Here is a 12,851-nt window from a genome sequence, read left to right as displayed (position 1 = left end):
TGTCTTCTTCTTATTTTTACTTGGATTCGTCTATATTGTTCAGTATCTGTTTCACTCGTTTCACCGATATCTTAAAAATCACTCTAATAAATAATTAAAAAAAAAAACTCGTTTCACTGGCTTCCCGTGCGAAAAAGCGATATTTAGATGAAATTTCGAGAAAATTAGTTTGTTCAAGACTGGGTGGTGCGGATAGAATCGATTTGGTTGTCAAACTGAAGCCAAAATTTTCTATTGTGCCGGAGCCAAACATTGAAGATTGTGGTTATGTTCGTTTATGATCTAATATTGAGAAGTATTGTTATTATTTGGGGAAAAATAAAAATGAACTTTGTTTGAGTTTTATATTCTTTGTAAAACATATTTTCACATTATATTTCGAGTGGAAAATTAGTAGGAATGCAACTAAAAAGCACTCGTTACAAAATTTCACGAGATTCAGCAGCTGATTGGAGCATCAATGTATGTAAACAATCGTAAAGTCATGTAGAGTCTAGCGCATTTGTGCGCCCTCGTGGAAAGAGAAATTCGAAGAGCGGGAAATGTTTGACAGCCAAGGAACTGCAAAATAATTTAGTTTATGGAAGTGATTTCAAAATATCCCTCTGCTCGCTTGAGCGCAGAAAAGCGGCTCTATCCGCAGCACCCAGGTTCAAGAAGGCGAGCGTTACAATGCGTTACGCTTAAAAGTATACATCACTGAAAATCTCAGAACGTACACAAAAAGTTTTTGTCGAAATTGTGAATTTAAAACGCAGGAATATTCTCATTGATGTATGCCAATCGCAAGATAAGACTTGGCTTCGGCTCAATTGACCAGGGAAAATTAGAAATTCGACTTAGGGTCTGTCTCAATCGGATAATTAGACTGAAATTAAACTTAGAAGTGACATTTCCATAATTATCGAATAACCCTGCTCGCAGAGCAAGATTACTTTTGACAGATATCGAATCATTTTCCATCGATGTCCTATTGGAATTGCTGGGTAGCACCAGCCATTCTTATAACGGGGTGATTTTTTAATTTTCGAACTATCACTTTCAAGTTTAATTCTCCAAATGATACAGACCCTTAGAAGAGACTAAATTGGGGGTGTCCAAAATGTGTACATTTGGGGGTCCAAAATATGTTGCACTGTCCAAAACGAAGAATATTTTCATTTCAGAAAATGGCAAATTTCACTGATTTATCAATAACTGAAGCTCATTTCGAATTTCTATTTAATAAATAAGACTTTCATCTTTGAAATGGTGTCACTCACGCCCATATCGAACCTGTATTTCAATAGATATAAGCATATATTGGGATGCACTTCCTCTAGGGGTCCAAAATAGGACAGTTACCCTATGTTAAGGCTTTGGTTCGATTCGTGAATTTAAATCTAATTAAACCTAAGAGTAAAATCAGCAGTGATTCAAATCGTTCGGGGCTGTCAGTTTGAATATGAATCTGAAACATTGAATTTCCCAGCAGCTGTTCTAGATTCAGTTTTTATACCAGTCAACTGTCAAAAAATAAAACTGGTATAACGCTCCGTTCTATTTTCTGCAGATTTGAACCACGATTGAATCACGAGATTCAAATATTTTTCAATTGTTTTGGTGTATGGATGCGTCATTTTATCTACGGATCAATCCACTTTGCAATTCCGGCGCCTTTCTTGGCAGTAACATAATGATTTCAATTAATTGAAAATTTGAAAAACATGAATAGAACACAGCTGGGGAAACCAGCGAGTTTGTTCTATTTTGCTCCAGATGCAAACTAGAATAGTGGTCGAAAATTTAGAATCAAACTGAATCACTCCTGATTTCACCCTAAAAGTGACAGTTCAAAAATCTCTAAATAACCCTGCTCGCCGAGCAAGACAAATATTGAATCATTTTTAATAGATGTTTTATTGATATTGCTGGGTAGCACCAGCCATTCTTATGACCAGGGGATTTCATAATTTCCAAACTGTCACTGTTAAGTTTAATTTGATTTTAATTCACGAATTGGACCAAATCCTAAAAGAAACTGTTGGAAAAATCTTGGGAAAAATTACTTAATTTTAAATTTGATTTTTTAGCGTATACGAATAATTGAGGTTTCCCTCCATAAATTGTATTTGGTTTGTTAGTTTCAGTCTATTTTTTGACTTATTTAAGATAAACCACGATAAACCTTTCCAAAGAAGGGCCACTTTTAAATCCTCTGTATAACTCTAATCTACTTAGTATAGGCTTTTTTCAAATCAAACGCTAGATTTTTTTTATCTGCGTTTTGCTCATTACAATTTACTGTGTACAATATTTCTATCGTCATTTTGAAATAAATAAAAACATTCTTCAAGAAAAATAAATTTAAAAGTTGGAGTGATGGAATAAAAATCAATAGTCCGAGACTCGAATTGTAGTAGCGGGAAGCTATCTTGGAAGTAACGTTTTGCTGATAAGCTAAAGGTCAGTGTCTTCGTTCGCTATCTCATTCCGCGCTCCGTCGCTCCAATCTGTCTTCCATTGTTGGATCAAATCTGGATGAGTTCCCTAAAATACTGGATCCTGCTAGCAGTTCGATTGTTTACGCATTTTTTCATTTGACAATTCAATCGGATCGGTCAGCTCAGTTTGGAAGGCTCCTCGCCATCTATTGATAGGAGTATTCCGAGTTCCATTGCCATCAGTAGCCTTAATTCTCAACATCAGAATCAGCCTTTAGTCCATAGAGGAAGCAGTAACAGTAGCAGCAGAAGCATTGTGGTTGCCGTTCATCGCTTCAACAAATACGAGGAAATGTTGGACCTGGACACTCGCCCCGTTCCGGACCAGATCGGTTATTTGATCATGTCCGAGGATGGTGCCGTGTTGGCTTCCGGGGGAGAGATGGACAACGATGAGCGAAGTGCAAACATCATCAGTGGGCTGTTGACTCTGACGGAGAGGTAATTGAGTTTGTTTAAACTGCAGAACAAATTGGTTTTCAATGGTGAGATCTTTTAATAAGTTTGTTTTTTGTTGCAGCGTCGATCCAGCTGTTTTCGGGAAACGATCGTGCAAGAAGATATCGATAGTGTACGAGGAGCACAGCTACACAATTTGTCTTTCCAACAAAAAGATTTACGTTGTCAAGCGACGGAACACATCGCAACAAAACGGTGGCAATAGCGACGGCGATGGAAGAGCAATTATGGCCTAAAATGTGCAATTTCTTCTGTAAATAAATGCATGCCTCTTTATATGTCTATGTGTGTTTATTCATCGTAGAATTACAGCAGGAACTGAGATACGCTATTGTAGTAAGGTTCCTGCAGAGTTTGCTCCAGTTCCGATTGCACCAACCACTTGAAATTAACTTTTTGGTCCACCTGATGTTGGCTGCCCGGATTTAAAGCGCAGCGGAAGAAAAATACTTTCGCGCCAACAGCCTCCTGTCGGGTTGCACTTGGGTATTTGTACTTGTAGAATCCCACCGGGGCGTTTCCGTAGAATGTTACTTTGAGACCATCACCCGCGTTTTCCTTCAGGGCACGTTCGGCTGTTTGCCGTAATGATTCGCCGGCCGAGTGTTTCCCCTGGGGTAGTAGAAGATGAACTTTGTCTCCGAGTTTCTGCTCCGTCAGCAGCACCAGCGTTTCCTCCAGCTTCCGATTGAGCGATTTTTGGTCGTTCTTCTTGTCGGCCTCCGTTACACGCGGCGCAGGGCTGAATTTACCGAACTCATCATTGTAGGCATCTTCCAGATCCTGGGCGGTTTGCTTTAGCGCTTCCGAGTCCAAATCGATCTTTCCCGCTTTCAGCAATTCGGCTTGGCGCTTTTCCACCTCCTTCCGAATTTCGTGACTGGATTTCAGGCTGTTTTCAAACTCGATTTGCGTTAGCATGCTCTGCGGAAAAAATATAACTTAAACCTTTTGTTGGTTTTGGGATCATGGGACCACTTACCCTAAAGTTAGCCTCTATGGGGTCCATGGTTTTGGTGATCACCGGCGGGCGCTCAACCAGCACCCCAGCGTAGAGATCCCATTTCTCCTTAACCGGAACCGAAGCTGTCGTAGCTTTGATTGACGCGTGTCTTACCAGAAAGGCACGTCCGGTATTGAGGATCGATTTTGTTACACGAAGACTCATTTTTACTGTTCGGAAATGAATTTGTTCGTGTTACGCAAAGCGCTTCAAAATACCAAAAGCACCGAACCACACATTGGTCACTGACGTTTCTGTTCTGGTTATCGACTTGACAAAAACATCTAGAGATGTGAACCGACATTCCAATAAGAATTTTGCAATTTCATTCATAACTCATCGCGTAGCACTCGTCGTTTGTTTTGATTAGCTGATTCGCTTTCTCGAATTTATTATTTTCATCTGATTCGTCATCATATCACTAACAGGATCGACAGAATCCTGTACAATAAATTGAGTAAAATTAAAAATTACCGTCGGTGAAAACATTGATTTTTAACAAAACTTAAAATGAGCACACTGGAAAATACATTACAGATAGAAACGAAACTAGAAAAGGTAACCTTCATCACCTCGAACTGAACAGCAACATTCAAATTATTTACTTACAGGAGAGAACCAATCAAGCCTTATTGAAAGATCGTGTTGAAAAGTATTCGGAACTGACTCAGTCCATGTCCAAAATCTTGAACTCTTTTGAGCAACGTCTGGGAAAGTTGGAGCAAACCATCCTACCGGTGTACAATGTCACCAAAAACCTCCAAAAGCAACAACAAAGTAACATTCATCGTACACTTTACTATCATCGTAACTTTTAATTAGATAACATTCTTCTCGGCAGATCTTGACAGCACCCTCAACTGTTTAGAGCAGGTTTTGTCGCATTATGATGCGTCACAGGACGTATGCAACTTGATCCACCAGGGTCCCTCCGAGGGCAACATAGCTGCCTTCCTGGACGGGCTAAACAAGCTGAAAAAGGCCAAGGACTACTTCCTCAACAACAATCCCCAGAGTGTGGAGCTGGAGAACGTGACCAGCCTGTTCAACAACGGCTGCGAAACGTTGAACAACCACTTGAAATCGTTGCTGAAGAAACACAGCACCCCGATGAGGCCCGTCGATCTGCTGGATATGATCTACATCGAAGAGGACTCGTCCAATGAGGATTGCCCGTCGATCAAACAGCTGCCGACAAGCACCCGGGAAGAGCTGAACACCATCGCCCAGTGGTTGGACAATAATCTGCGCCGGGAGTATGTGCAAATTTATGGCGACGAGCGTTCCGAAGTAATTATGCGATCGCTGCAGAATCTGAAAGATCACCAGAAAAGTGGAAGTTGGGGCAACGAACCACTGAAATCGCGCTACTATGGTCGACAGTCGGATGCCGGTGTGAAAAAGTCCACTTCAGCAAGGCTGCAACAGATGTAAGTGACCTTGATGGCGTGTAAGCCTCGATGGCGCAGTTGGCAGCGCGTAAGTCTCATAATCTTAAGGTCGTGAGTTCGAGCCTCACTCGGGGCAGTAATTTTTTTTTACCGGAAATGTTGACACCAAGGACCATCCATAAGCAAAGTCACGGGCTTAAGAGCAGAAGGAGGGATTCTGAGAATCATGAAGATCCAATGAGCAAAAATTCCCGCCAAATGTGTTAAAATCTTCCTTTCCTAAAAAAAAGATAAATTCCTTGAGCATAACAACTCTTTATTGCTTCAACCAAAATAATCGTAAATTCTTCTTTTACAGATTTGAACGCAAGGCAAACAAAATGTTGATAAAAGCCCAGACTCTTGGTCAGTCAGCTGGCTTGGCTATGCGCAAAAACTCCTCTTTTGGTGACATTCTTGCAGCAGAGGAGTATGGTAGCGACAACGATCAAGAGTTGGAGAAATATTTGGTATTACTGCTGGGCCTCCAGAAGCTTCTTGTTTGGGAACGCCAACTGCTGAACGACATCATTCCGACCTCACGTCACAACGAGGTATTTTCACGTCTTTCTCAGCCCTCGATCGAGATGGTCGTCAAGGATGCCGAAGCCATCACCGGAAGGGTCCTAAGAAGTATCAGCCGCAAAGAGTGGTCCGCTGCACTGGGCATTTTTTCTGCCCTCAAGCACGTGCAAATCCTCCAGCCTGACATCGATAAAATATGTGACATGGCCCAGCGACAGCAACTGGGCGGAGTACTCAGCAAGCTCCAGCAAACCGGATCCAAAGCATTGGATCAGTTCATCGATGGAGTCAAGAACGATGCCGCTAGTGGAGGAATGGTCAGCATGAGCTCAAGCACCATCAGTTATGGCGGAGGCTCCAGCGTACCGAAGGATGCCACTGTCTACGAACTGACCTCCAACACCATTTGGTTTTTAGAGCAGCTTCAGGAACACTGCGATACCATTGGGAGCATTCTTCAAACCGAATCCGTCTACACAAACGACTTGGATCGCATCGCATCCCACAAAACCGTGTCGATCGAACAGAAGAACAAGGCACTGCTCGGCATCTACGTCCGTAAGGTACTCGGAGAGCTGAACTACACCATCGCGACCAAGTCCGAACAGTACGGAGATCTGGCCACCAAGCAGCTTTTCAAGTTGAATAACACCCACTACATACTGAAATCGCTTCAGCGATCGAATCTGATCGACATCGTTGCTCTCACGGAACACGATTGCGAAAAGCGCTACCAAAGGATGATCCAAGATCTGAAGAAAGCCTATCTGAGCTCGTGGTCCAGACTACTGACCAATATTGCTCCTCTGGACGACATTCCTAAACCATCCGGTGGACGCGTGAAGGATAAGGAACGAGCCATTATCAAGGAGAGGTTCTCATCTTTCAACAAAGAACTGGATGACATCGTACGGACGCAGCGAGCAATTTCTGTTCCGGATGTTTTGCTTCGGGAAGGTATCAAGCGGGACAATACCGAACACATCATACCGCAGTACAATGCTTTCTTTGAGATGTAAGATTTTTTTCTAAATTGTAAAAAATAATAGATTTTATATATTTTTTTTTACTGTTTCAGATATTCCGATGTGCAGTTTAGCAAAAATCCAGAGAAATATGTGAAGTATCGACCAACGGATGTCACAGCCATGCTAAACAGTTTCTTTGACGACACTATTTAAAGTTGTTAGAAATATGTATTTAAGAAGATATCATTGCTTGTATTATTGGTTAACAAAAATTGCACTTATTCGAATTACGTATATCAATTTGCGCAAAAGAATATCGTTGGTGATTATTTGTCTTCGTTACTTTGAATCGACTTTAATGCCGCTTTGCTATGAAATTCAAATGGATATTTCTTTCAACAAAAACACCCAATTAAATAATTTAAAACGATCAAGATATAAAGTTATACTAATACGATATAGTGATTATAACGATAAATATAGTATCTAAATAAATGTCACAATCATAACTACGCCTCGGCTACTTACCTGCTGTCGCCATTGCAGAAAAACATCCCTTTCATGTTCTGGTCCAGAATGCGTTTGGTTTCCTCGCTGACGTCGATCAGCGTAGAGCTCTTGTTCAGCACGATGAACACGTGTCTCGCATTGCAACTTCGCTTCACGATCCAATAGTCGTCGTGCGTCTTCAGGATACTTTCCTCCGTCACATTGCATGAGTTACTGTCCGGTCCATTCTTCCGGGAATCGTCCAGTAGATCTACGATCAAATTCATCACATCACTCGGAACGGATGCACCAGGATTGTTTCGCCTTTGAGACCCCAGCTTGATCGTGCCCCGGTAGTGAAGATTTAGCTCGTTGAAATAGATGAACCTCGAACCGGTGGGGGAATCATCTTTGCTTCCGTCCGGCGACGGCTGTTCGGCTAGGTGTTGAGTTATATCCGAAGAGATACTGGTCAGCTGGGGATTAACCACTGCGTTTAGTTCATGGTAAAGAGCTTGCTCGTTTTCAACATCCTCTAGAAACAAACACAGGGTGATGTTTTGCACTTTGCGGCACACCATGAAGTTGTATGTCTTGTCCAGACCGTTTGCTCGCAGATACACTTTGCGGGAATGTTCTTGCTCTGTGCTCACTTGAAACATTGGACCGTTCAAGTACTCGTAGATCGTGTACAAGTCATGTGGATTGATGCCGCTCCAAATAACATAATCGTCGTACAGAAATATACACTGCTTAATTGGCTCAAAAGTCGATTCAATCATATTAATAAAGTTCTGTACTCTCAAGAAGAGTAGCTGATTCAGTGGCAAGTATTGCACACTGCCAAAGGCATCCAACACGTCACAGTCTTTAATCTTCAGCTGCAATATGTACTTGCAGTAGAATTCTTCCAATTTGCCAATCAGGTTGGCAACGGCGTCCAAATCGTCCGCTGGCTGGAGATTATCTTTGAACGATCCGTGGAACAAACGAAACATCCGATACGATTGCTTAAGAACGGCCTGGTAGATTGTGTCGTGAATATCATCTCCGTGATATTCATTATAATCGCCTGTTTCACGTGTCTTTCGTTCGAAGGGGACATTCAGGATCATAGTCATCCAATAACCGGGTTCCGGTTGATGATACAACTGACAGGTTTTCTGGGTATGCATCGCATGAACGCTGTCGTCATTTGTAAAAGTGCTACGGAATACAATGTACAAAATTCTTAATTCTGTTTTGACAATATTGTTGAATATTCAGATAAAATATTTTGCATTATAAGTACTTTAATTGTGAGTATCGAAGTGTAATGAGTAGTGAGTATGTAAGTGAATGTTCGCAATAGCTATGCCATATATAAAACATAATCCTTACTTGCTAAACTGGATGATAGCCTCGCATAATCCAACATCTTTCACTTTTGAGTCGATATCCGTTTCTTGAGGATGATAGAACAGAATTTTTTTCTCCTCCTTAAATATAAAATACGAAAAACAAGCATTCAAAAATATTACATGCAAAACTGAACTCGCGAGATAATTTATAGGTTTTTACCTCTCCCTCTTTGGGGCCAAAGCTGGAATTAAAGATGAAGAAACTTCTCAGTGAAATACCGGCTTTAAGTACCGGTACAGACATATTTGCAATAAAATATAATTATCTAGAATATAAAATTTAGAATTTTAACAAACTATAAACTGAATAATTTAATTTGAGGATCAGCCGAATCAGCTGTGTTTGTGTTTTCCTAAACACGAACACGGTTAAATATATTTACCCACCTATTTTAAACTTCAAAATATCGCTTCAAAAGGCTTTTTTTCAGTGACAACTAAATACACACTAATTTTTATTTGCTGGAAACGCAGGAAACGCTGCAGCATGCATACATACACGGAGATTTGAGAAAACGCATTTTATGTATAAAAATCACCCACCTTAAAGTGCCATATGAAGCTGTCAAAAAGATGGGTGATTTGGATTTATGCAAAATGTATCAAAAACACCCACTTTGAAATAGATCAGAATAGAAATAAATGTGCGTATGTTTCCCTCTTTTATGGATGAAAATATACTTAGAAGTTTTCCAATTCAGTTCAAATCGTTTGACTGAGAATTTTGATTAAAAAATTGTTTCTGATTAATCTAATCTGAGGAAGAAAACAAAAAATCGTCAGCTTACTATAGCCTTGGCTCTGGCTCGGGCTCTGGATAGCATTTGAAGATGGCATTATCTTTAAAGTAAGTAAAAATTACATTGTACCGTGGACCCCCGTTAATTTGAACGGTACCTCATTCAAATTAACGGGGTTCACTTTTAATTTGAACTTCTGGTTACTCTATAAGCATCAGAAAAACTGGTTTCTGGCTGCTCTCTTTGCTGGTTTGTTTTGATTCTGCGTTCCATTTCACGATGTTCCATTTTTCTTCTGTCGATTCCCTTGGTAAATGACGTTTGAACCATTTTTAATTTGAACGATGTTCAAACCAACGGGGTTCAAATTAAAAAGTGTTCAGATTAAAAACGGTCATATTACCGGGGGTCCACGGTATTCCATATTTTATCTGATATTCTTTGCAACAAAATCACAGGCTTCCTAATAAAAAAATAATGTTTTATTATCGCAGATCTGAATAAGTTGAGCATAAAAGCACATGGCGATAAAAGGCTATAAGGACATACGGCTATTAGCGAGCGGAATCCAACTAAATGCCATAGTCGCGTTTTTGGCTAAGCAAGGGGAGCAGACTTCGCCACATTAATAATAGAAACGACTGCCTATTTTCTTCCCTACTATAATCACGATACGATTTGTGTTACAGTAACAATTATAATGCAATAAATAAACGATGTTTCAGATCTATTTGCTGTTTTAAAGTCTAATGCAATTCATATCTGATAAATCTCTAAATTCAGCAAAATTATTTGAAATCCACATGGGTATTTTTCACCCATCCGTCAATTTTTTCGGTCCAAGAAGGTGGGTGTAAAGTACACATCCATTTTGACGTACAGGACTCGTACGCACTTATGGGTACAGACGCTTTACTCACCTTGTGGGTTAGTCCAGTTATCTCGAAGGTGGGTGAAAAATCACCCATTTCTGAGTTTTCTCATTTCTCCGTGTATACATATACACTACACTGTAAACCTGGCATTACTCATTAAAGAGTAAAAAACCCTCATTATTTACCAGCATATGGAGCTGTCAAAATAATGGGTAATTATTTTTTTTCGATAATGAGTGTTTTGTGCCCATTTGCATGTTTCGAAAGACTACTCTTTAATGGGTGAAAAATCCCTTGGTCTATTATTTATAATCATCAAAGATCATTCTCCTAAAAGGAATGTTGGTGGAGTTGAAGTAAAGTAAGTTCCCATCTTTTGAAATATAATAAAAAATATATAATAAGTCTTGTTTTTCTAGCTAACAACAACTGCTTAGAAGCTACGCCATCCTGGACACGACATTTCAGGAAGTCGCCGGTTCCACCACCGTTCAAAATCTTCGGTTTGGCTCGGCGCAATATCTGCCAGCACTTCAGAATTTCGGAGACAGGAGCTCATCCATACAGTTGGAAGCAGCTTGATAGCTGCTTCCGAGTTATTTGGACCGAAAGGAGGGACAGATCGGTTTGCAGTTGAACCCGTAGCAGTGGTATGCCGCATCAACAGCTGCTGCCAGCAAATAGAAGGAACTAAAAAGCAAGCACCCAGTCGAAATTTTCGTTTTAAGTTCACCAATTAAGCATCAACGAATAGCAAATAAACAAATGTATAGCATGTATTTTGCTTTGAATAAATATGATCAAATAAAGATTAATGCTTGAATTAATGTTCTTCAGCTTTTAAGAATAGCAATACAATAACCTCGACAATTACAATACAAATTTAAAGAATAATAAAGAGTAAAATTCACCCTTTATTGGAGAAAAAGTTTTTCGAATAATGAGTAAAAATTACGCCTGAAACTGACAGATAAGCCGTTTACTCATTAATGAGTAAACGGTGTTTACTCTTTTAATGAGTTGAACTAGTTAACTTCATAATGGGTACTTTTTTACCCATTAAAGAGTACTTTGGTGGCACAGTGTAGAGGCCTGAATAAGAGAAACGCGGATAGGTATATGTGCCGCCAATCGAACCGTCAAAAAACAGCAGCCAATCGAGCAGGAGACCTGTCAAGCAGCCAAAATGTTGGCTCAAATACTGAAAACGGCTAAATTCGATTTTTAGCCGTTTTTCAATAAACAATATTGAATGTTTTTTACATTAGTTTGCAATAATATATATGTTAGTCATTAATAGATTATGATATGAAATTCCATTGTTTATTGGATTCTATTGTTATATGATGTGGACACATAAAATAGCGGACTGTGAGATTTTATCTGCAAAAACCATTTCTTCCTTTTCATGTGTTGTTCTTTGATGAAGAGGATTGAATGCAGTGTTGGCAGAGTCATATTTTCTATCCGCGTTTCTCTTATTCAGGCCTCTAATATACACTATAGATAGTAGAATCTATAGATGAGCGAAAGCATGGCTGAGTCGATTTTTTTGCCCGTGTACACGCGCATATGACGTCACAGCCCTTAACGTTTCCATTGAAATCGTGACGTCATGCTCGTTTGGAGACACGTTTGACAGTTCGTTTGGAGACAGAGGATTTATCTTCGCTCATCTATATATTCCACTATCTATAATATACACTGAAAACAACTGCATACACGCAAAAAAATATTGCAGTAAAAACTACCATTCCGAGGGTTATTTTAAGAATATGCACCGACGATTTTCAGCAGAAAACAAACCCGTTTGATTTTACCATGCGCGCAGTAAAAATCAACTGTGGCCCATGCGGAATGTTGTCACATGAACTGAAACAGTGGTGAATTTCTCTGAAACCATGGTAAAATTTACTGAAATTTCATGGTAGTTTTAAAAACAGAGCGTAGTCTACAAAATAGTAGTTTTTACCACGGAATTTTTTTCTGTGTAGTAACGCCGACCATATCGAGGGTAAAATTAAAAACATTTTACCACTTGATTTGTGCAGAATGCAAATCATATTTGAAATAACCACGAATGTTGTTAATTTTACTATGCTGCTTTTAGCAAAGATTTTTGACAGATTAGACTATACAGTGATCGTTCGCTGGTTGGGTTTTTTCTAGTTGGGGCGCTTTTTAGTTGGGGGTTCGCTAATTGGGGCGAAACACAATTAAAAAGCAGCTAAACGTCAGAATGTTATGTCAAAAACGCGTTGACGTTCTGTTTCCGTATTTGGCGGGATCGATATTTTCTGGCGCGTAAAATTTTCCTTTGCTCAATTAGGGTCTCGCCGACATTTCTCACCAACACGAACGCAGGTTCGTGGTTGCAAACAATCCCATTTGATTTTGCCGTGACAGCTGCTCGTGGTTGCAAACAAACCGAGTAAAAGTGTGAGTGAAACGTGCGTGTACGTACACGATCGCTGAAAGC

The 12,851-nt window shown here is 39.9% G+C and overlaps 4 protein-coding genes and 1 non-coding gene across 6 annotated transcripts; 3 read left to right on the top strand and 2 right to left on the bottom strand.

The window, feature by feature from the left end:
• Positions 1-2,278: 2,278 nt before the first annotated feature.
• On the top strand, positions 2,279-3,220 carry LOC134211409 (ragulator complex protein LAMTOR4 homolog). 2 transcript variants are annotated; one of them, XM_062688226.1, is made up of 3 exons: positions 2,282-2,445; positions 2,605-2,924; positions 3,004-3,220. In XM_062688226.1, exons 2-3 carry the CDS (start codon positions 2,776-2,778, stop codon positions 3,176-3,178), a joined length of 324 nt encoding a protein of 107 aa, XP_062544210.1. In that variant the 5' UTR covers positions 2,282-2,445; positions 2,605-2,775; the 3' UTR covers positions 3,179-3,220. The 2 variants fall into 2 exon arrangements, with proteins under 2 accessions (XP_062544209.1, XP_062544210.1); XM_062688225.1 differs by having other exon boundaries at positions 2,279-2,924.
• On the bottom strand, positions 3,215-4,198 carry LOC134211408 (large ribosomal subunit protein mL46). The gene is made up of 2 exons (XM_062688224.1): positions 3,925-4,198; positions 3,215-3,866 (listed from the first exon to the last, which is right to left on the bottom strand). Exons 1-2 carry the CDS (start codon positions 4,108-4,110, stop codon positions 3,249-3,251), a joined length of 804 nt encoding a protein of 267 aa, XP_062544208.1. The 5' UTR covers positions 4,111-4,198; the 3' UTR covers positions 3,215-3,248.
• A 120-nt stretch (positions 4,199-4,318) lies between these two features.
• LOC134211406 (exocyst complex component 7) lies at positions 4,319-7,380 on the top strand. The gene is made up of 5 exons (XM_062688221.1): positions 4,319-4,503; positions 4,557-4,722; positions 4,787-5,375; positions 5,695-6,915; positions 6,979-7,380. Exons 1-5 carry the CDS (start codon positions 4,456-4,458, stop codon positions 7,079-7,081), a joined length of 2,127 nt encoding a protein of 708 aa, XP_062544205.1. The 5' UTR covers positions 4,319-4,455; the 3' UTR covers positions 7,082-7,380.
• Trnam-cau (transfer RNA methionine (anticodon CAU)) lies at positions 5,400-5,472 on the top strand. Its single transcript has one exon. It is a non-coding gene; the product is annotated as a tRNA-Met (tRNA).
• On the bottom strand, positions 7,334-9,125 carry LOC134211407 (vacuolar fusion protein CCZ1 homolog). The gene is made up of 3 exons (XM_062688223.1): positions 8,918-9,125; positions 8,738-8,835; positions 7,334-8,563 (listed from the first exon to the last, which is right to left on the bottom strand). The coding sequence occupies exons 1-3, from the start codon at positions 8,999-9,001 to the stop codon at positions 7,393-7,395; spliced, it is 1,353 nt and encodes a 450-aa protein (XP_062544207.1). The 5' UTR covers positions 9,002-9,125; the 3' UTR covers positions 7,334-7,392.
• Between the last annotated feature and the right edge of the window lie 3,726 nt (positions 9,126-12,851).

Source organism: Armigeres subalbatus, chromosome 2 (genome assembly GCF_024139115.2).
Source record: "Armigeres subalbatus isolate Guangzhou_Male chromosome 2, GZ_Asu_2, whole genome shotgun sequence".
Classification (NCBI taxonomy): Eukaryota; Metazoa; Arthropoda; class Insecta; order Diptera; family Culicidae; genus Armigeres; species Armigeres subalbatus.
This window is presented reverse-complemented; position numbering and strand designations above follow the sequence as displayed.

Bases quoted from the DNA above. Each gene is read 5' to 3' on its own strand.
- LOC134211409 (XM_062688225.1), top strand. From the start codon at position 2,776: ATGTTGGACCTGGACACTCGCCCCGTTCCGGACCAGATCGGTTATTTG. The intron at 2,925-3,003 runs GTAATTGAGTTT...TTTTTGTTGCAG, and splicing joins CTGTTGACTCTGACGGAGAG to CGTCGATCCAGCTGTTTTCG.
- LOC134211408 (XM_062688224.1), bottom strand. From the start codon at position 4,110: ATGAGTCTTCGTGTAACAAAATCGATCCTCAATACCGGACGTGCCTTT. The intron at 3,867-3,924 runs GTAAGTGGTCCC...TTTTTTCCGCAG, and splicing joins CCATAGAGGCTAACTTTAGG to AGCATGCTAACGCAAATCGA.
- LOC134211406 (XM_062688221.1), top strand. From the start codon at position 4,456: ATGAGCACACTGGAAAATACATTACAGATAGAAACGAAACTAGAAAAG. The intron at 4,504-4,556 runs GTAACCTTCATC...ATTTACTTACAG, and splicing joins TAGAAACGAAACTAGAAAAG to GAGAGAACCAATCAAGCCTT. The intron at 6,916-6,978 runs GTAAGATTTTTT...TTACTGTTTCAG, and splicing joins TACAATGCTTTCTTTGAGAT to ATATTCCGATGTGCAGTTTA.
- LOC134211407 (XM_062688223.1), bottom strand. From the start codon at position 9,001: ATGTCTGTACCGGTACTTAAAGCCGGTATTTCACTGAGAAGTTTCTTC. The intron at 8,836-8,917 runs GTAAAAACCTAT...TTTATATTTAAG, and splicing joins TTGGCCCCAAAGAGGGAGAG to GAGGAGAAAAAAATTCTGTT. The intron at 8,564-8,737 runs GTAAGGATTATG...TGTATTCCGTAG, and splicing joins GCTATCATCCAGTTTAGCAA to CACTTTTACAAATGACGACA.